Source organism: Corvus cornix, chromosome 5 (assembly GCF_000738735.6).
Source record: "Corvus cornix cornix isolate S_Up_H32 chromosome 5, ASM73873v5, whole genome shotgun sequence".
Taxonomy (NCBI): domain Eukaryota; kingdom Metazoa; phylum Chordata; class Aves; order Passeriformes; family Corvidae; genus Corvus; species Corvus cornix.
The window spans coordinates 56,271,587-56,294,464 of NC_046335.1; the positions used below are offsets into that span (position 1 = coordinate 56,271,587).

The 22,878-nt window shown below is 42.2% G+C and overlaps 1 protein-coding gene across 14 annotated transcripts in view; it reads right to left on the bottom strand.

The window, feature by feature from the left end:
* Window positions 1–22,878, bottom strand: part of NAV2 (neuron navigator 2) — a 368,864-nt gene that overhangs the window by 34,629 nt on the left and 311,357 nt on the right. For 8 of the 14 annotated variants that reach the window (XM_019293757.3, XM_010412648.4, XM_010412647.4 and 5 more), the window contains 6 exons: window positions 14,609–14,747; window positions 9,235–9,526; window positions 7,608–8,310; window positions 4,047–4,514; window positions 2,968–3,033; window positions 1,723–1,767 (listed from right to left, as the gene is read on the bottom strand). In XM_019293757.3, coding sequence (XP_019149302.2) covers window positions 1,723–1,767; window positions 2,968–3,033; window positions 4,047–4,514; window positions 7,608–8,310; window positions 9,235–9,526; window positions 14,609–14,747 — 1,713 coding nt within the window. The remainder of the gene's footprint in view (window positions 1–1,722; window positions 1,768–2,967; window positions 3,034–4,046; window positions 4,515–7,607; window positions 8,311–9,234; window positions 9,527–14,608; window positions 14,748–22,878) is intronic. The other 6 variants (XM_019293753.3, XM_019293752.3, XM_039552040.1 and 3 more) reach the window with 2 other exon arrangements.

Genomic DNA, 22,878 nt, shown 5'->3' on the forward strand with positions numbered 1-22,878 from the left:
GTGACTAAGCTGACTTTTTGTGATGTTATAACCAAATTCAAGTCAACAAAGCCATTATCGGGATTCTTTTCAACAAGCTGTGACCCAATATTTCATATTCCAGAGACGTTCATGTAACACCTGTGGAGGCGTATCCCATTTAGTTCAAAACTAACAGCATTAAAACATCATAAAGGAGACTATGTTTAGCCTTTTCTGACGGCAATGAAAATAGCAGAAACATGGTCTATGCCAACATCAGTGGCAAAACACCCACGGGCTTCAGCTTCAGCTTGATTTATTGTGTATATGTGTGAAAAATAGAGCTGTCAGGACAGGTGTTATCTGAGCTACATGATAGGGTACAGGTATCAACAGCCAGAGCATCATGGAAACACTTGTCTGCTGATGGAATTCAGTGTCTGTCTCAGGCTGTGCCATCACCTTTGGACAAAGATTTATGAGTTACTAGCTTTCCTTCCAAAAACTCGGAGCCTATTATTGGCTGATATTATCTATTTAATTAATTTGACTCCCTTCAAGTAAACACCCTACAGTAAGATATCACTTATTAAGGCTATTTTAAATCAATGGGAACACTGCAAAAATTAAAAAAGTCAAACTGCTTTCAAAAAATACATTCATTCTTCTGCTTGTGCCTCAACACTTCAGCAGCAGTCCCTGACAATCAGCATCTCTTAAACTTTACATATAAATCAGTTTATTTAGAAAGGGGCTTTAAACAGTCATGTTACCTTAACACACTACAGATATATTTTTATTTTCAGCATTAATACCTACCTCTTCAGCACTCAAATGTTTTGGTCTTAAAAGAGAGTATTTATTAGAGACATGCTTGAGGACCATAGAAACATGAAAACAAACTGCCATTTTAAAAGGGCTTTTAGTACTCAGCTTCATGGGACAAGGCTGCTGTGAAGAACAACATGCATAGCACAGAATAAATCACAGCTGCAGTTCCAAGGCATTGCCCCAGTGATCCCAGAAGCTGCATTAACCAATTCAGAAGCTGCAATTTCCTAAATTGTCAAAGATACCTTCTATAAATTCTCTAACACTTAAAGCATTTAATTAACATAGCTGATAGTAATTCTGGCTAGAATTGCTTGTATCAATGGAAAAAAAATAATGTTACAAAAATCGCTACCTTACAGATGTACAAAATACATGAGAAGACAACTGCTGAAAGTTTATTTGACGATTTTTTTGTTATTTTCTATGAGAGTAGAGCCCTATAGATTTAGGTATTCTGAAGCAATTTTTTAAAAAAATTAGTATGTCCAATTTCATCCTGAAAGGTTTGGCATGATCTTGTAAATCTTTTCTATTTATCTAACAACATCAGGGTTCCCAGAGTTAAAACCATCTCAGGTCATTCCATGTAACAGCCACAGAAACAGCAACATTATTGTTTTTAAATCAAGCCCAGGGACGGTTCGAGATGCTTTTCAGCAATTAAGCCAGCAAAAGCCACAGTTCTTGCCCAAGCAGAGAGGCCACTGGATGAAAAAAAGCATGGTTGTCAATGACCTTCTTTGAGGATTGAAAAAAAGAAAGCAACAAAGAAAGCAAGAAAGAATGAAGGAAAGAAAGAAAAAAGAAAGAAGGAGTATTGTTGCCACCTCTTGCAAACTGCGACCATCACCACCAGCCACAACAGAAACACAAAGCAAACTCCAAAGCCACCACAAAAGATGTTAAACCATGTGGAAACACCAATACCTGAGTCCCTTCTTAGGCAAAGTGTTCCTATCAAGATGTGGGTCGCTGCAGAAAAGTTAAAAGAAAAGAACTTCAGAGAAGAACAAAAGGGAAGGAATAAGATCAGGACGAAGGACGTACAAACATCTGCATCACCTTTTCAGAGGAAAAGGTGCTGGGGCCTCCCTACAGAAACATGCACAGACCTCCTCACCCAAGTGGGGTTTGCACAAACATGCAGCTGGTACCATGCCAATGAACCACATCTGTCCACAACCTCATTTCGCTGTTTCTCCTACCCACAATGAACAAAAATGGCTCTTTAAATATCAAATGGGTGATTAAAAATAGGCTTTTCAGCAGGCTATTGGTAAAACCTGATGGGAATCTTCAAGTCCAAACCACTTTCCCATCATTTCTCTCACCATACACCATTTAGGGAATGCACCTAACTACTGTACAGCGTTACTGAGCCCAGACTGTTTAAATTTCCAAATCTTAGCTTTAAGTTCCATTAGCAAAGTAAAATGGACCAATCAGTTGCCCAAAACTCAACTATTTCAGCTTATGTCTTTTACAACTGATGAGTAGAGCCTGTTTGTTTTTAAAGAAAATATCCCCATGCTTAAGTAAATTAATTACATGACAACCCTTATAGCTATGTCACAGTATGGGACTGATTAAACTTACTTCAGTGAGCAAAAGTGAGCTGGCATGTTTAGATTTGTGTCATCTTTTCCTAAGTTTAGCATTCATTTGTACAAGGATGAATGTACCTAAGCACTTGGAAAACACTCATGAGCCAAGCTGCAGTAAGAGACTGACGACACTGAATGACACAGGGACTTCACAACAAAAAGGACAGGCCAGAAAGGCAGTGGGAAAAGCAGCATGCCAGAGGAATGCTGAAATGCTAGTGAGAGTTTAGATTTGTAGGAAAAAAAAAGGGCATGATTTTCAAATTGCCTTTGGCAGAGATATGAAGGGGGGAAAAATACCCCCTCAAACCAAAGGACATTCCCAGAAACAAGAGCAACACCAAAAACATGCCAACTCTGCTGTATGCCCCTCTCCAGATTGATTTGGGTGGGTAGATGGGTGTTTGCAGGGACTCTCACTGGCATGTCTTTGTGTCAGTTCACACCTGGATGATGAACACAGCAGAGCACCCAACTGAGCACAGTCTGGCACAAAACAATTTGCTTCACTGAGATGGGCAACAAAACCTACAGCCTTGGGCGTACTCCTGTCCTGAGACAGCATTACCTGTCCTGTCTCCTGGGCAAAGTATTTCGGCAGAATTTGGGGCTAGCAGCAGGGGAAGAAAGAGGGCTGGAAGGAGCAGTCCAACAAGACAGAAAACAAGAGAAGGAGTATTAGAATGAAAAGATGAGAGAACAAAAAGGAGTTATAATAAAACACAAACAGAACCCCAAACTGTCAGAACATTACATTCAGGTGGACTTTTCTCAATTGAGACACAGCTACAAAAATTTTGCTACCTGAACTCATCACTACACATCAGGATGTAGCTGATTTCCAGAGCTTGGAAGGGTTCTACTGCCATCTACAAGGGGTCCCTCAGAGACCACTGCCAAGTTCACCCCACCATCAGCTCAGTGTGCCACCAATCCAGCTCCCATGCTGAAAAAGCCCTGTTCCCTCCTCCCTGCTTGGCCTCCTCCCAGGTCCTACCCTGTGTCCACACAGCTGCCAGTGAAGCTCATCCTATACAGAGCTGGGGAACTGATCAGTCTGAAATACAATTCAGCTGATCATTTTTCACTTGGATCCAGCTTCCAATAGGATTCACTAAGCATTCACATGAATGCTTGTACTGAAACATTGTAGGGAGCAACTGGACATGGGACGAGGCAGCAGGGAGAGGATGAGAAGGGATCAAGTGACTACAGAGATGGGGACTTGTCTTTTCAGCATCACCTCCAGTTTGAAAGTCATCAAATTCTCTCATCAAAAAGTTTAACAGGAAACAGTTGACTTTTCAAATCAAAATTGGAGGGTTCTTTAAAATATCACTATCAGCTCAATTAACAGGAAGGATAACATACAATGCAAAATTCAAATATGCGGTACCTGGTGACAAAAAAAAGTTGTCACATTGGCTATGACAGGAAATTAAAAATCTAACCTGAACTCATCCTCTTGCTCTGAACTGGGCTCCCTGCCTGGAATAACTTATTTGTATGTTCTAGTAGGACCTAGAATTATCTGCACTGTCTTGTAAGAAGCATTATTTGATCTATATCTGCAGCATTGGCTACTGCTGCCAGGGCTTCATTCCCACTTGAGATACAAACACAGAAACAAGAGAAAAACCCACTAACCTTTCAGACAACGTAGTCTTAACACTGTTGGTTCGGACAAAGGGAGTCAGAGAATCATCCTTGGAGGCTGCAATCAAGCCACTGGAGGAGTTGTGGCTCAGCCCACCTCCACTGCTCAGGGAGATGTCAATGGATTCGCAGCTGGTGTGAAGGCTGCTGACAGACTGGTATCCAATGCCATCCTTGCTAACTGCAGAAGAGCTACTGGCGTTGGTGCCCCACGTCAAACTGTTGGAAGGAGCCGAGTGTGCAGAACTGGGGCTGGACGCCAGTGGAGACTGGTTGAGATCTGTGTTTTTACCATAGAGGGGACTGCTGCCCCCACTGCTCAGCACACCACTGCCAGATGGGGAGTCAAGGTTACCCTGCTGGTTCATGGTAGCGTGAGGGTTGGAGATGACTACTGAGTTTTTCATATTTTCAGCTGTTGTGATGGGAACTTGTTTACTAGGCTTGCCACCAAAAAGTCTGTAAAAAAGAAGACAACATGAAAAATACATAAAATGGAATAGAAGGATATCTTATATCTAGACCATATATATCATCTTAGCTTCAGAAAACCAGTATTAAGTACATGATCCTTGATTGTACATAGGCAACTATACGTTTATAAATTTGTGGTCACTGTCCCTTTCAATAAAGCCCAGAGGCAATTACAACAGCTTCAGATCTATCTCAGGTGTGTCTTCTTTGAATCATCAACTAATACTTTCACAAAGCTAAAATACAGCTTCACAGAACTAAGATACAATCATATCATCTTCTGTCCCTTAAGGAAAAAGGACACCAGAGAAACAATCTGATGTATGGAATACTAGAGGTTGAAAGCTTACTGAGCAGGTAAATTCTGTGCAAAACACCAAATGCTCTGCACAGAAGCAGCATTTACTGGGGTGCAACAATGTTCTCATACCAAACGTAGGCTTGTTTCATTCCATGAGCCAAGCTGGCTGGAAACCGTATTTTTTAGTGCAGAATGTGATGTTACCTGCTTTTTGGCACCTGGAACTGGCTAGTAAAAAACTGAGTTTCAGAACTCAGGGAGGGAGGGGGATGGAGGAGGCTGACTGCAGCATCCCTGCTGCCTATGATGCAGCTGCAGTGCCAATGGGAAACTTCTCAGAAGTGCCAAAGTGCCTTAGTACGCATGCTTTGGACTAAATTATTGATCATTGCAAAACTGATCTTCAAAATTAGGAAGGAAGTGTATCTTCCACTCCAGCTTCAAACACCCACCCCAAAACATTGCTTTTGTTTCTGCCACTTAGCTCCTGTATCTGCCTTTGGAACCTCAGTTTTCCTCACACGTACGTGTACGGATTTGCTTTTTAATTATTCACCGTGGAGTACTGTGTGTGAAACCTTTTAGAATAGAGGACTACAGCACTTCCATACAGGTGTTCCTAAAGACTATGGGGTGGGTCTGCAGACCAGGCAGAACTTTTCTGCTTTTGAGTATGCCCAGGTTGTTCCACACACGGACACTAAGTGCCCGGAACACACCTGAGCTGGGCGGCTGCTGCTGTGCACTTGCCACAAGGCACCTGGACAACACTTCCAATTGAGAGGGCCGGTTTAGATCAGATATAAGGAAGAAGTTCTTCCCTGAGAGGGTGGTGAGACCCTGGCACAGGTTGTCCAGAGAAGCTGTGATTGCCCCATCCCTGAAGCATTCAAGGCCAGGCTGGCTGCGGCTTTGAACAACCTGTGACAGTGGAAGGTGTCTCTGCCCACGGCAGGGGGATCAGAATGAGATGATCTTTAAGGTGCCTTCCAACCCAAACCAGTCTATGACTCTATGGCCTTCAGCAGCAATACCAGCTTAGGGTATTCCCTAAGGTATTCCTGCGCCAGAGCATACAATCTCTTCAGTTGCACTGGGAAAACCACTCTTAAAGAAAGGAACCCAGAGCTTAAAAAAGCCCAAACACCCACACAACAGTTTTACAAGCTGTTTTTAAGCTACTCCCTGTTTATGACAACACAGAAGTTACATGTATTTGCAAACTTATAGGTAAGTCTGTATCATTACAAAGGTACGGATTCTAATCCACAGCGTAACACAAAAAAAAATTACAGGGCCAAGAGGACATATGCAAAAAACAATGTCTGCAACTCAACTGACAATCTTCTTTACCGTCATCCTAGAAATCAGTAATAAGCAGACAAGGCCCAATTCAACTCTGATGCATTTCAACACACGACAACTTAAGACAGGCTGATGAAAATTCAAGTGTGAAATTGTGTATCAAATGAGGGAATAGTTAAATTGAGCCTCAGTGTCTGCTCTTTGAAGTTTCATGTATTTCTAATGTAGCATTTCAGTTACACAGCCAGCAATGTAGCTTCTTAGTAATAAAAAAATTCCCAACCAAATTCCTACCAGTGTGCCTGAGGCACACTGAAATCACTAAAAACACTGAAAATCTGCATTTCTCATTGTGTATCCTACAGAAATGAAAGGCCTACTGGAGTTAAGTAGCCACTGATGGAAATTGTATGTTCCAAAGTACACGGCTTATCTGTTGTTAACCAGATACAAAATAAAGTATCTTGCATTATCCTCACACAGGCTCTTCAAATAAAACCACCCATCTAAAAACAGTTTACAGCATCAGCCTAAGCTGCCATCACAGCCATTATGCTTGCACTGGTGCTTCAGATGGAATGTGGCTTTCTCACATCACTGGAAGCAGGATGATGGAGCATAACTGTATGGGTATTATGGGCGTCACGACAAAATGAAATGCAAAACACTGCAACTTGAAACAGACAAGCTACTCAAATTCAACCCAAAAATAATATTAACAGAACTTTTCACCAATATCAAGGCTTTGATATACATTGCATCAACAGATTAGCTCCTCACCAACTATATGTTAATGTTAGAATAGTGTGTGGGGTACTCCTGGAGAAATAGAAGACAGACAGGATTTTTGTCCAAAAAATAGTATTAAAGTAAGAAAATTTAACCCAGCTTAGACAGTAACTATATTTAGGGTTCTTCTACACAGGCTAAAATGTTGAGTCTTACAACATACTGGGCTAATCCACACAACTTATAATAGATTGCTTTGGGTGAATCTAAGCATGGCAGGTCAATGCCACGGTCACCATGAAAATCCGAGATAAGTCTCCTGTTGTTGGTTTACAACTTGATCCACGACTGGAGTATTTCTAGGTTTGTTACATATACATCTCTGCAAGAACTCTTCAGTAACCTTCAGGTAAGAAAATTCTTATTCCTGTGATATCTGCATGGATAAAAGCCTTCAGGTATGATTTTTGCAACAAGGAGACTCAAATTGTAATTGCCAAACTTTCTGCCAGACAGGTTTGGTTTCTTTCTAAATGTTAAATTTTTGCTGCTGTCGCGTGATGTCCTAAGTATCCACAACACTGGCCAACCTGTTCACGTGAAATTAAATGTGAATACAAAGACCTTGAAGTAGGACACTAAATAGTAAGTGCTGCACCAAAGCCAGACAGGCCTAGCTGGAAGAGTCCTGCTCATTCAGCTCCCACTAACACCACTGCACAACCGAGGAATTTGTTGCCTACCTGCGCAGAGTGGGAGAGGCCACATCGGGGTACTTGACTCCTTGCTGGTGGGTACTCTGAGCTCCGCTAGCAGCAGTCTGTGATGCAGGGTTCACTTTAACAGAATTACATGAAGCCACGCTTTCGTTGTCAGACGAAATCCCTTTCTCTTTATCAGTCTGATTGACTAATCCTGGCAGAGAGCTTCCAAGGATTACCTTGGCAGGCTCTCTGATTTTAGGGACAGGCAACCCAGCTGACTTGCTGCTTATGTTGGAGTCTATGCTACTTGTGCTAGATCTATTCCCAGCTCCACTTCTGCTACTGGATTTACTGGGCCGGGGTAAGCTACGGTACTGAAGATTAGTTCGTGCACTAAGTGCTAAGTAGCCATCATCCTGGTTCTGGGAGCCATCAACACTAGTCTTCCGACCAGTGGTCCTACCCATGAGTCCAGATGACTTGGGGATCTTTCCCAAGGTAGCCGATCTATTGGTGAGAGTTGCCCCACTGGCAGTGATTATGGTCATGCCTACGGCTGACCCGCTCTGTTTCTTAAATCCAAATGCATTAGCATTAGCAGCAGCTGTCCTAGAGTTACTTGTGGGAAGCTTTTTGGATTCATCACCACTGCTGCGTCCTGCATCTGATGGGGAACGTTTAACATGTCCAGCTTTAGGAGATAGTCTACCCTTTTCTGATACCTTGGCGTCATCAGTTTTCCCTACAAAAATAGAAAAAGAATTCTAATATTTAATGACTTGAAAACATCAAGCAAATGATGAAACTCAAAGCAGCATGAAAAGCAAAAGCGTGTTAGCCACTGCAGTGCGGTTCAAAGTTATGATCTAGTCTGCACTGAACTTACATGCCACTCTAGTGAGTTACACATGCAGACTTGCCAAAGCAAGTATGTGGAGTCTTTGCCCTCGAGAATATGAAAAGCAGAATAGTCTTATGTAATAGTGACAGATAAGAAAAAAAAGTTTCCCACTGTAGCTACCACAGATTGATCATTTTTATCATTAGACACTAGTAGTGTTAGGCTGTTAGTAAAATTTCCCTAAAAGGCATTGTTCAAGCATTTGTATTGTTCAAGACAGTATCTAACTTTAACTTTTTCATAAATGATTGTGTACAAGACCTAATAAAAAGAGAGGTATTAAATTACATTGCTTGATTATGCAAATTCAATCAATTTTCATTCACACATCTGCAAGTGCTAAAATCATTAATACACTTACAAGAAAAGCCAGGAATCATGTTTAGTATAAATGAACACGCTTGTTTAGTAAGGGGGGAAAAAAAATCTCCTCAACCACATATATTATATGTTCTTGGTTAACAGTGACTTCAAAAACTAAAATTATATTATTTATTCTTCACACAGCAATACTGTGCCAAATAAATAGCTTGGCTTAAGACCAGAGTTGCCATGAAAACAACTGGCAGGTTTTACCAATCTGAAATACACATTTTTCAGACAGAAATAGAAATGTGGAAGTACGAGATGCTGCTTAGGTTAAAGCAATGCCTAAAAATACAGACAGGATTACCTGAAGTTCAGGTTCTGCCTCTGCAAAGTATTTAAACTGTTTTCACACCAAACACACTTTTCGGCTTGTTTACATCTTACGCCTTTTCTCACCTGTTCCAGGTGTCTTTAATGTGCCTGAGGTGGTTGAAGGTTTAGGCCTTGGTGTGGTAATGCCAACCTGAGCCGACATGCCCCGTCGCCAGGAGCCCGTCTGGGAAATAACAGTGTTCTTCCTACCAGAAGTGCTTTTATCAGACTCATCTGACACATCAGAGGGATTCCGCCTCCATTTAGATCCCGGCTCCATTTTTACGCCGCTATCAGATCCCCCGTCGGATTTCTTGACTTCATCACCGGACCATAAGGAATTCCGCTCCACTTGGGAATGCTTTTCTGCGTCAGTCTAGGACAGATAAGGAATTGCAAGACAACTTTCAGAGCAAGTCTTTCTTTTAAGAAGCTTCCTAAGTAAGAACCATTAAGCTGATTAATCAGCTCAGCAGTCATCTCTGAGTACCAACAAACATGACGTGCCTTTGATGAAGAAATGTCACAGCAAGAAATTAACCCCAGCAATGAGGTATTTTTTTTAACATGCTTTGTAAGAAAAATACAAAAAACACAACGGCCATGCTCCTTGGAATAAATAAAGGGAAGAAAACCCTACTTGACTTATAAAGGACATATTCAGCTCCATGACATTCATAATCCTCCAACTCAAATTTCTGACAAACTCTTTTACCGCAATGCCAGAAAAGCATTTCAAACCTGTGCAGCCAGCCTTCCTTTGTTCCTGCTGCTTTCTTATCTCTTGTCTGGCAATATGATCTGCAGAGCATGAGGAGGCAGCTTTTGGAGCAGATCCGAATATGTGGAATGCTGTTAATTCCAACCTAGCATAGCAGAAAGACACCCAAGAACTGAAGAAAAACTTTCTAACAATACTCAAGACTGACTTCACTACATAAACTATCTTAGTTTCTCTTGAAGACTGTTTTTTCCCCTACTCTTTGCACAGACTGATTGTGCTACCGGTCTCCTATGGAGAATTTTGCTAAGCTCAATGTCAAATAGAAAAATTTCTCATCAGCAAACCTTCACCAAAATCTCAGAAATGCTTGAATTAAATCTATTACCCTATATATATGTGTATATTTTATATATTCCCCACACATTAACACTTTCCACTGTCAATGATTACTTTTCCAGAATTCTGATCCTTCTGTCAAATGCTGTTGATTAAATTTGGTGAATTTGGCAACACCACAACCAACCATTTTGTGATCAGGCACAAACGACAAATATCCACACACTTGACTCTGATCAGGAAAAAAAATTCATAGCTGAAGTGCTCTCCAACCACCACAGCACCATGGAAGAGACTGACAATTCAACACTTGACTGTGCAGTTCCCAAGTACAGGCTGACGGGTTTTGGTGAGGTGTTGAGTGCCACCTCTGCCCTGCAGCCTCAGCAGAAGATGAATGTGCTCAGAACCGTGTGGTAGGCAAAAGGAATAATTTATTTAACAGGAAATTATTTTAAAGATCCCAAAGCATTATAAAGCTCACAGTCTTTATTCCCTTTGGATAATCAGAAAAACATAGCACAGGAGAAGCTGCAAGATTATTTACCATGCTTTTCAGCTCTTATTTTTAAGTTCCTAAAGCATGTTTCAAGTTTATGACTTTTCTTTTCCTACCAGATCACACCATCAATATTAAAAAATGTAGGGCAACTGTGGCTGAATTTCCTCTGCTTTTTACTGTAATTACTTTTTTTTTAGAGCCTGAAAAACTAGTTAAGCAATCAGTGTGTGAAAGCTGACACCACAAATCACAATGGTCTTTCTTCAGTCGGGAAACAGGGCTTGGGTTATTTATCTGCATATTGAGTCATTAGACTAACATGCATTTTGAATTATGGATTCAGATAATATTATATCCTTGTACTTTCCTCGTGCTACGCAAATGTTGTTTCCCTGCCCCTCCATTCAAAGAGAGCAACGCAGCATAGGCTTGAGTGCATCTCTGCTTTCTAACTCCCTTCTCTTCCTATGCCTGCCAGGTTTGGGGCTGGTGGATTACCTTTCTATTTCTGACCATCAGTAGGTGTGCAATAAATTCAGTGTGACTGCTCCTATGTCCCATGCCTCTCCAAAACCACTGTTTCACGCAAACTTCTCCTAATTCACAGATCTTGGAGGACAGCACGGGCAAGAAGTACCAAAAAATCAACCAACCACCTCAAAGCCACCATCCCTCACATGGTCACTTCAGTATCTTGTTCCAAGCTCCTTGTCTGGAACTGTGTACAGGCAGTGTTAGTGTTCAAGAGCAAGAAATACATCTACTTGCTAGCAAAGGCCTTATTCTAGTTTTGGTTGACTAAGAAATATTCCTGTACCTTCTATTTCCCCTCCCCTAATCTGTAAAATTAGTACAATCTCCCCAGAGAGAACAGCACTGCAAGAAGTCCTCCACGTTTGCTCTCTTCCATTTCGTTCCACTACTACACCCACGGCCAAAGTTTTCCTGCAGCCTTTGAAATGCTGCACCTCCACCTTTGAAGCCCTCTGGCAAGAGATGTTTCTGTTTAATGGTAAACACTGAGAACAGCACACACATGACTAAGGAATCAAAACCAAAACACAGTGAAACCTGGCTTGGGGATTGCAGCTGAAACTCCTCCCGCCCGGAAGGGTGAAAGTGGAAATACTCTTTGCTGGAGGTCATGGCAAGACACAGCGAGCACGAGCTGAGAGCAAAGCCTGAGCTGGGAGTAAACCACCAGGATTTCTCAACTCACTCAGAAAGTTTTGTAAATCTGAAGCTGTGAACATCTCAAACCCACCTCTGCTGAGAAGCTGTCTTGATACCAATGCTTAGGGATGTTGCTGTTTTCTATTTAAAGGAACCTTTCTATCTTTCAATCTTTTTACCATCACATGAATGAATTTATTACTTGGTCTCTTTCTCCCATCTTATTTCAGTTAAATAAGTTATTTTCAAATGCCCACCAGGTATTAATTTCTCCTTAAAATATGCATATGATATGACTTTAAAAGCACACTATATACTGTGATAAAGGTAACTTAACTAATTCTGTGCAATATAAAGGAAAAATACTAGGGCACCAGTACTCAAATAACTACATTAAGAGGTTTGGTACTTGACATAATCACAACAGGACATGGGAACATGGTAAGGCAAATTCTGGTTCCCATCACTAGCTTGTTCAAAAACAACTTGCAAACAACTGCTACAAAAAGGGGCTACAGTTATGAATGTCTCTGAAGATGGAGTTAATATCATATTTAAGTCTTGTTTCTCAAAGACGGAGAAACTACAGCTTCTGGAGTATGGGGTATTCAGCAGCTCCAAAAATCAGCTTCTCAACAGAGATTTTTCCCTACTGCAACTATGCCTTTCTTTGCAGAGATGATTCTGCCTGAGTTACTGATTTTATCAGCAGACACTGACATGTTCAGGCTCTCTCCCTTTGATGTTGCTGCATTATTTGCCTGGACTCCCAGCTGCACATGTATTAGCTTCGAGCTCCCTCCTTAATTATCTGAAATCCAACTTCTGTACCCTCTCTCAAAGAGATGTGACAGAATCACAGCAGCTCAAAAGTGCCTACTGCTTAGGAGAACCAAAGCAAGGGACACCCTGAGAAGAAAAGTCCACATCCATTTGCAAATGTGTGCTAGTCCTTCGTGGCTCACCACCCTGGGGAAGGCACACCTGGGCACTGGCCATCATGAAGTCTTTCAGGTAAGACAGAAAATGTGTCTGTGCAGCATTCACTGCATCATGAGCTCTGAGGTCTACTCTGGGCAGCAAAAAATTAACCCTGCAAGCTACGCATTCCAGCACTCCAAACTCTTTTCATTCCCTTGGCTGACAAGATTCAGGTAGCTTGTTCCACTGAAAAGGAACTATTTTATGGGCAATAATTTGCAGATAACAGGAACACCTGGAATAAAGATTGTCATTCATGAAAACTGAGGAGAGAAGAGGGTCAGAGACACACATCACATCAAAAAATTGCAAACACGATTTGTATGTTCCTGGCTCCCAGCTTCCTCTGCCAATAACTACACTCTACTGCCTGAACAAGCTCCAGCTGCTTTTCTTCTGGTGTCTGTCTGCACCCTCTTGGATACTGTAATAGTTGTGGAGGAGGAAGAGGAGTTTGTCAACACAGATTTTGATCTCTCAGAGGTGTTTCCAAGAATCTGATCCATCAGAAGATAGAAGTCATGTGAGTTTCTATTTTTTTTTCCTTAGGTTAGTCACGTCTCCCTAAGTCTTCCCTTTTTTTCCCCACCAATAGTATTACAATGTTGAGACAGTAACAATTGTCAAAAAATACTTCTGGTTGCCCATCTTACTCTGTTGGGCACTGACAAACATGCTTGATAGATCTTAACTCCTCTCAGCTTGTATGGGACTTGTATTAGCAGTTCCAAGCGCCTGTGCAGTCACTGATAGGCAACCAGAGGCTACCTGGAAACCCTCCCTGTAGGCTTAAATATGCACTGCATGGCAGGGGAACAACGACTACTCTGTGCTTGCACCACAGCTCTGGAGACAGAGCAATACTTCACAGCAACCACACATCTACATCAAAACTGATGTCAAAAACAGATTTAGGGTCCACTAATGAAAAGGGCTGGAGAAGATTAAAAGAGGGAAGGAACAGAAGAGCAGGTCGCGCCAACATCCCTCTCCTCTACCTGCTGCACTGCCAGGTCACCACATCCCAGTGCCTTTGGCACACAGCACCCGAGTCCCTCGAGCAGAAGAACAAAACAGGACTCTTTAGTCCTGCACTTTTCCAAACAAAATTCTACGCAATTGGCAAAAAAAAAGCAGTTTGTATTAGTGCAAATCTCTGTGTTATGCAGTTTATTTGATCAATGAAAAACTGCTAGATGCCTTCACTTGTTCTACCCTCTTTGGATGTGTGGTGTCCAAGCACAAAATGTACATGTATCCTGCTGATGGAGGCAAAGTTCATCCTCCTGTGAAATGCTGCCAAACACAGAAAGCCTTAACTAACCACAGCTCTGGAAATTTAATAAAATCCATTTTATTTGCATATCATGCTTACATTTCTGATGGAAGTGTAAACAACCTTTAAACTTTCATGTTGACTTTACTGTATTTTATTATTTAAGAGAAAAACATAATACCTTTTCTAGACCTAAAAAAAATGTACCTAAAATCCCATTTACATCAGTTTTCTGTGCAGTAGTGCCTCTAGGAAGACCCAACTGTTGTGACACCACTATGGCAGAGATGCCACTGGTTCCACCCTCAGAGGAAATATTTGTAAATGCCACGGATGACAAGGTGGTTACTATTGATACTGTCTGTACTGAAGGCTGGCTGTGTGTTCAAATTCAGCCAGCCTGAAACAATTACACCTCCTGCACAGAGAAAACAATAAATATCAATGTATAAACCAAAGCTCTTACCTGTGCATCTAAGTTCTTGCGGGAGGAGGCAGGTGTGTTGGCATAGGAGCTGATAGAGGAGCTGGTGTTAATGTCATCAGTACTGAGATTGTCTATGGTGTCACTGATCCCACTGCTGACAGAGCTGCTGTCATCCCAGCTGGAGAAAAAGCACAACAGAGGTAGAAAACAAGGGTCAAAAGACAAGACATCATTCAAAAGGAAAAGTATTATTTCTACAGCCCTTAGCCCACTGTGGCTGCCAGAAAGGCCAGTGTATGCCATCACCAAGCCAAGGGCACCAGTGACACAGGTCTTCCTGACTCAGCTGAAATGTGTGCCTGCAGTCCCAGAGCAGGGGAAGCAGTAGCATGAAGGGATATCAAGAAGAAATTCTTGCCTGTGGGGGAGGTGAGGCCCTGGCACAGGTTGCCCAGAGAAGCTGTGGCTGCCCCATCCCTGGAAGTGTCCAAGGCCAGGTTGGACAGGGCTTGGAGCAACCTGTGATAGTGGAAGGCGCCTCTGCCCACGGCAGGGGCATGGAACAAGATGATCTTAAGGTCTCTTCCACCCCAAACTATTCTACGATTCTGTGACCTCCAAGCAGGCATAGCATTGACTTGCTAAGCTGTAACACAGAGATGGAACTTAGATTCAAGGAAAAAAAATTCCTTCTGAAGCAACTTTTTGTACCTGGGTGCTCCACAGACCTGGGCAACAACCTGGATCTACCATCGACATCATCACCAGCCTCAAAAAACTAAAGCAACTGAAAGTTCAGTCCTTCAGATGGCACATAACCCCCCAAGCTGCACCACACATCCTTTTCAAGGAGAGCTACTGTTCAGGACTACCTTCTTCCAGCATGTGATAGAGCTTCAACGTTTTCCAGTAAATGAGAAACGTGTCACTGGAAGTTTAGGACAAAGCACCACCAAAAAAAAAAAACCCAAAAAACCAAAAAGGCCTCGCCTGAAGCAATTTGAGTGTTAGAACAGAAAGAATCAAAATCATCTAAAAATGGAGCCAGATGCTCCAACTCCTAAAATGTCTGTAAAAGTAAGCTACTCAAGAAAGAGATTTATAAACTGGCTTACAAGTGCTCCATCTCCAAGAATAATGAAGCTGGGACTGAAATATTGCCCCAGAAGGAGCTCTGTGAAGACATTTCAGTCCACTGGATAACTATTCCTGGAAATGCAAATATATATATACATATATCTAAAAGATCATTTGCGAAAGGTAAGAGCTCATCACCTGGCAGCTCTCTAGCTATTTATAACCTCAGCTTCAGATTTTGGGAGCTCCAGACTCTCCTCCCTATTGCATTTCTGTTTGCTTTACAAACTTGTAACAAAGAGATTGCAGTGAGGTTTTTGGCTGGGCAGTGAAAGCCATATTCACAAACCAATATACTGAGCAGTTAATATATGCATTTAAACCTGAACTGTGTGTTAAGAGAACTGTGTAAAGAAAGGCAACCTCTATCTCTGTTTCCTTGAACTTTATTCATAGCTTCACCACTCATTTACTATAGCCTTACTACATAAACTTTGTCAGCTTTGAAATGAAAAGCATTTTTTCTCACTTAGCACTACAAACACCTACCTGCATGACTTTTAATGATGCTTCAATAATTTTAATTGCTTTTTCTTACTTGGGAGTATTCTGTTCACCCACATCTGTGCAAGGCCTTTGAGGAAACTGAGCACAGCTTGAAGAGCAGCACAATTTGCTGAACCACAAATGAAGTGTGGCCACGGGGACATCCTCCTCTGCACGTCACAGGAAGGGTTATTGCTGGCAGCTGCTCCATGCCGACTGCTCTGTTCCCAGTGAAGGTCCTCATCAATGTGTCAGCACAGGCAGTTGTGCCCCTTCTCCCATATCCCTGCAGATAAGCCAGCTGGGAAGCTCAGACCAACAGCTTCAGCAAGCTAGGAAAGGAAATTTGGGATGCTCAGCCACGCTGCTCTGCTGGCAGAGAACAGGGATGGGGAGGGACAGGGACAGACCAGGACCCACCGCTGGCCCCTGCCACAGGCTGTTTGATGGAGTTGCCCTTCATCTGGTGTTCTCCAGCTCATGAGAATTCACTCCTGCCAACTCTGATCAACCTTCAGGAGTGTCCCAGTTACAGGAAAGGCCCTGGATTTCCAAGAAGATTTTCCAAATGCTACTTGATGAACCCACAGACACTCTAGCTCTCGTGACTGGAAGGGAATGCTGCAGTGTTGGTGATGCTACTACTTAAAGGAAAAAGATAATTTTTTCCTAGATTTGCCTTCACCTGGATAAAAGGGAATCCACTGCAATACAGAATAGAAATCCATGTGAAAATAAAACCCACAACATGAGACCTCCTGAGTCTGAGAAAGCCTGACAGGCAGATTTTACACACCAGTTTCATTTGCTGTTTTGAAAAATCTTTTCCAGCATAACTGAATGAAAGATGTGCTGCCCATACCGAGAAATATTGGGGGGGGACCTGAAAGTCTGGAAAAGGATTGAAAGACTTCTTTGAAACACCTTTTTATTTTGAGTAGGCAATTAAATATCACAAGGCAAAATATTGGAAGCCATATTACTTCTAAATTTCAGTTTTGAAAACAGATCCTATAACTGATATTTATTTCTGTTTCCAAACCTATAACATAAAGCAATTACATTTCCTAGATTTTATAAGTCTACAAATAAGGTTACAAAACAGTTAATAAAATTACTGAATAAAAAAATACGCTTCTCATTTTCCAAGGTTTTGTGCAGCAACAAACTTATTTTCTATTTCTGAACCTCTAATAAAATAACAATCGTAACAGTAATAATATCAACAAGGTCAACGCCTTCCATGTTTTATAGTTTTGTTTCCTTCTTATGGAGTTATGGCAGTGGGCAAAAAAAAACCTAAATATGATAATTTTCCTCTGTGTGACTCCTAGTCCCATCTTAAACGTATAGAAACTGAAACATTTTATTTCCAAGCACTCACAATTCTTAAACTACCATAGGCCCCAGTTCGCCAGCATCTAAAGAATGTGTTTAATGTTAATCATAAGCAGTTTTTCTGGCATCAGCCAGTCCTGTTGGCTTCAGTTGGGCAATCTAAAGCATTATGAAAATATTTGAGTGCCCTTCTGAACTGGGACACGTGCCTGAGGACAAAGGTAGAAACATGCACCTGAATACACTGACGGCTGTGGCTTCCCCTCGTGTATTCTTTAGGTCCTTTACGTTCTGATGGGAACTATGAACTACTCCAACTCTGCATTTTCAAGCTTACTAATCTGTTACTAAATTAAAAAAGATTAGCTGTTCTGAGGTCTGAAAAAAGATGTCTGGATAGATTTTGGGTGCCACAAGCTAAGCAACACAGCTCTCATGGGCATGCTGGTGACACTGGTGCTGAAGCAGCTCTGACAAGGTAGGATGTGTAAACCCACACATCTGTCCAAACCCTGACAGGTTGAGCTTTATTTAATAAATATCACTTCAGTAGAAGGGTGGGAGTGCTCAGTCTCTAGCTAGAAAAAACAACAGGATGTAAGAGGACATGAGAACAGTTTAAGAAACTGAAAATAATTTTGTAAACCTACACAAACAATTACTGATGCTGCCCTTTGGAGTAGCTGGTAGAATTCACTGAACTCTAAACTAGAGGCCAATGCAAGCCACTTTATGAGCACTATACAGCTAAAAAGTACTGCAGTGAACCCACACATTCTGTTTAAGGCTGTGGCTCCTCCAGGGGACAGTACCTGTCACCAAACCGAGGCATCTGTTCACGCTCTTCTTGAAACCACCCCGAGCCCTCCACATAAATTAGTTCATTTTTACCTTGATCCAGTGCCTTGATGGTTAAAGTCAAAAGTGAGGAAGCAGAATGGGGCATCTAACAGCCCTAATTATGGTGCTCTTGGCTCCCAGAGCCAAGATAGCATCTTTGTAATTTAGCTGGTACAATTAATAATTTCTGATGTCAGCAAAAGTCTACTCAGCCATAACCTGAAGCTGAAATGTTTGGGCTTTCCTTTCTCTATTTGATCAGTCACCTGAAACTTTGATTACTGAAAATTACAAATTAAAAAAAATTAAAATCTTAAAAGTGCATTATATATGAAAATTATACAACCACCCACTTAAAACCCATTCCCACCATCACTTAAAACTCCCACGACGCTGCCTCCTGCTCTCCATGAAACCAAGCACCCCAAGCACCTTCCTCTGCCTCCCCACCTCACTCTGCTCACCCTAATGTAACACTGCTACCACAGATCGCCCACATACAGCACCAGACCAACTGCTCAAAGCTGTTTTTTCAAACAGGTTTGCAAAGCTGTTAGGCTCAGACTTGTATTTTTCCACAGTCTATCAGCACTTTTCCATCTTGCATAATCATCATCCACAGAATTGGCTCTTCTTTGTCAACTTGGACAGCATGCAAAGTCATTCTGTGATCCTCAGGACAGCCCCACTCGCTGCAGAAATCTTTCCCCTTTGCAAAGGAGTCATTAAAATCCTTCTAAATAAAGCTATTGTTGAAGGCTGAAAATGCACCTTCTCTACGGATGGGTGTGGATTTTAATTTTGTTGGATCTTCACTCAAAACCAAAATTACAACGAGCTGCTGAAAAATACATTTGTCCAAGAAAGAGCCTTGGGGCTCTACAATATTTCAAGTGGAAACATGGCAATTATCCTCTTCTATTTAAAAATTTAACTATTTATGAGTTGATAGGTCAACAACAACAACAACAGCAAAAAAAGATCAAGGTACAAAATGATTGAAACTTCACAGCATCTTCCAAGATTTAAAAGGAAAAAATTAAATGTGCTAGAACATGAGACAGTAAATACCACCGTTTCCACTGTTTTCTTCAGGCATTTCCTACAGTAGTGAGAACTGGGCCAGAAATACAGAAAGCACACACAGACCCTTGCACAGTTTTCCTTTCAAACTGTTCTGAAACTGAAACATACACATTTGCAAAAGAATGGATGGAAATCCACTTCAAGGGAAGTTAATTTAATTAATGTGTTTTACACTGTCATTAATCACCCACCTCCCCCATGTCTCCAGTTACTCTCTTCTTACATCTCACTATAGGTATTTTAACATAAACCACTTTGCTTCTTACCAAAAGAGGAGCCCAGGGACAGGACTGTTACCTTGAAACACTTTGTAAAGCCAGACCAAGCAAAGTAAACCAGGAAAAATGAATATTGAGCCTTTCCAGTTGTTCTTTCTGGAGCAGAATCTAATCCTTTTAATGACATTTTTTGGTGCAGAGTTAAAGTGCTGGAAGTGCGCTGTGAGCTACTCAGACGTTTTCATGTTTAGTGACTATTGGGGTTACTGCCAGCAAGCTGAACTGCAGCTCTCTGTCAAGCTCTGTTTAGAATTCATCCAAGATAAGGTTTCAGGATTTACATTTAAAATTCCTATTTGTAAAGGGAATAACTCACAGAACAAAATTAATCAGTGCTGAAAAAATTTGGGAAAGAAAAGATTTGGAGAAGCTAGAAAACTGCACATGCTCTTTTCATTTAATCTTCCTGTATCAGTGCTAATAACCTTATAAAAATAACACTGGATTCTACGTTGTCCCTTAAAATCCAACCAGGATTTGACCAAGCCATTGACAAACTTGAACACAGCTGAGCACACACATTCAGAGGACCTGCTAAAAATCCACCTGATCTCAAGGAGTTAAAACATCCTAAATTTTCATGAACCAATTTGACTTTCCACCGAAACCATCCCATCCTGCTCTGAAGCTGAAATTCCAAAGGCCCTTCTTCACCTTCATGCTTTGCTCAGAGTCCCTTCAGCCCACAGCTGTGTGGGGTCACCCCGAGCCAGCAGCAGCACTTCAGCTGTATTCAGTTGCAAAATGCCTGACTGGTGGAACTTGTTTTTTTGGCCATTGTTCACAACCAGGGTTCTTCTGGTACCTCCACAGCCTCGGGGGAAGGGGAGAAAAGCAAGGCACTGCATGTGACCCAGCTGCTGGAAGAACTCCCAGCTAAGTCTGCAAAATTTAGTGTACAATACTACAACCAGCTACCAGCCCCTTTTTCTTGCACTCACAACCTATAAACCGAATTTCCCTGTTTTACTGTTCTGTCTGAAGACTTACTGTGTTTATAAAGCTGTTTGCAGACCAGCTCTACACTGGGTGCACAGAGCACCCCTTGGCCAGCTGCACTCTCACCTCCCTGCTTTGGAAGCCATGGGATTGATGCTCATCCCTGGTCATGTCTGTGTCACTACGATGACTCCAGTGAAATCTGGAAACAAAGTCAGTGTCTTCACATCACAATAAGGCCAGTGCTAAATCTCAGTCATCACGTTAAAAAAAAAAAGTTTGTTTGTTCTGCCTTTGTTTCCATGACAGTAAGAAGTGCAGAGAAAAGTCTTCGATTAAAAGGCAGAAATCCTTGTTTACATACAAAGCCTCGGGTGCCTTCCAGAAAATAAATCTGTGTAAAGTGTTTATGTGACAGCAATGGTCTGAACAAACCCAGAGGTCAGGCCCAGGCCGCTGGGGATGCGGCGATTGACTGCCCCAGCTCCCCGCAGTCCCCCGGGATGAGGGAATGAGGGAATGGGGAGGAGGCCCCTGGCAAAGATCTAGGTGTAGGTCACCACTGCAATATGCCTCCTACTCCCTCTCAGCAAGGTCCCAGCCCAAACACCTCCTCGCTCCAGGCAGGCAGAGAAGGCGGCCTGCCCAGAGGATGGAGAATTGTGAAAACCAAAGACTTGATTGTGTGGGCTTCTTACCCTGCCTTACTTACCAGTCCTTCTTTCTTACTACTTACTTACTTCTCCCCCAAAAGCAGATACTCTGGATCATACCACCTCCTCGTACAAAGACACAATTTAAGACTTAAAGAAGGGGGAAGCATCCACGGAACACGGTGACAGCTTCTGACACCCACCTCGAGCTCCTCCAGCACCGGGCTGAGCTGGTGAGAGCTCAGAGGCTCACCAGCAGTTACTGGTACCTGACAGCTGCTTCCCCAGAGGCTCCGAAACATAATAAAAACAGGGTTAAGCACCAAGAAGAAAAAGAATAGATGAGCTAAATTCTTACAGGACTGACGTAAGGAAAATATGGAAGGAAAGGAATGAAGGGCAGTATGGAAACAAAACTATGCAAGATACATTTAAATTCCCCGCTGCTGAGTGTGCTTTTGAAAGACTCAAGGGGCTGGACCCACCTGCCCCATGGCCATCTGCCCTCTGATCAGAGGCACTCACCCACTCACCCAGAACAAGTCGCCAGCTGGGACCACTGGACATCCCCACTGAGGAAGAGGTGGATACTGAACACCCCCAGAGCCAAAACCTCCTGCAGCTGGCAGGTAGAATACGGCTCCTTTGCTTCCCATCTTCTTTTAATCCATCGTAACACTGTAACGCCACCACTGACACCAGTGCAAATCTTTTAGGTCTGCAGACTGTAACCCCAAGCAAGAAACACACAGGCACAAACTGAAGACAAGATATATATGCATGAAGATTCAGGGCACTTCCCAGTCACTATTATGATTTTCCCTGCTCAGAAGACATTGCAAAGCTTCTACATAAATCGATCAAGGCCAAAACCTGTGCACAGCAAAACTTGATTTCACACATGAGAACTGCTCCTGTCTCACAGCAGCATCAGCTGCAGCTGAGCACATGGAGACAAAGATAACGAACACGGTTCTCCCATCAGAAAAAAGGAGATAAACAACAGGAATTGTCTTTCTTAATGCATGACAGCCTGCTGAAATACGCCTTAAAGCTGAACTTGGCAATAAAAAAAGGTGTTAATTTGATCACAGGGCACAGCACTATCCCTCAGGGAGCCAAACCACTGAAAAACAACAGTTGTTATCACACCAGCGATTTACAGAACAAACAGACACATAACCAAGTAAAATATTTTATTCTTTGTAAAATGGAGCTGCGTGGAAGATGTCAGCTACTACCAACCCTGAAAGCAGTTTTTTTGTCCTAGCAGAACTGCAACATTCTAAATAGTACCAATAACTCCTGGTTCATGTGAGCCTTTAAAATTAGGCTTATTTGGAAGGAACTCCAAAAAGGAAAGGGATCTTACAACCTTACTCAGATGAATCAGGAAGCCACCAGAAATTTGCACAGGAGTGAGAATAAGAACTGGATATTATGGACTAAAAAGCAAGTGCACTCTGGGCTGGGATCTGGCCTGAAACAGACTCACACACGCCTTTGTTTCCCTGCAGTGAGCTCATTCCCACAGAGGTTCCTCCTTTGCACA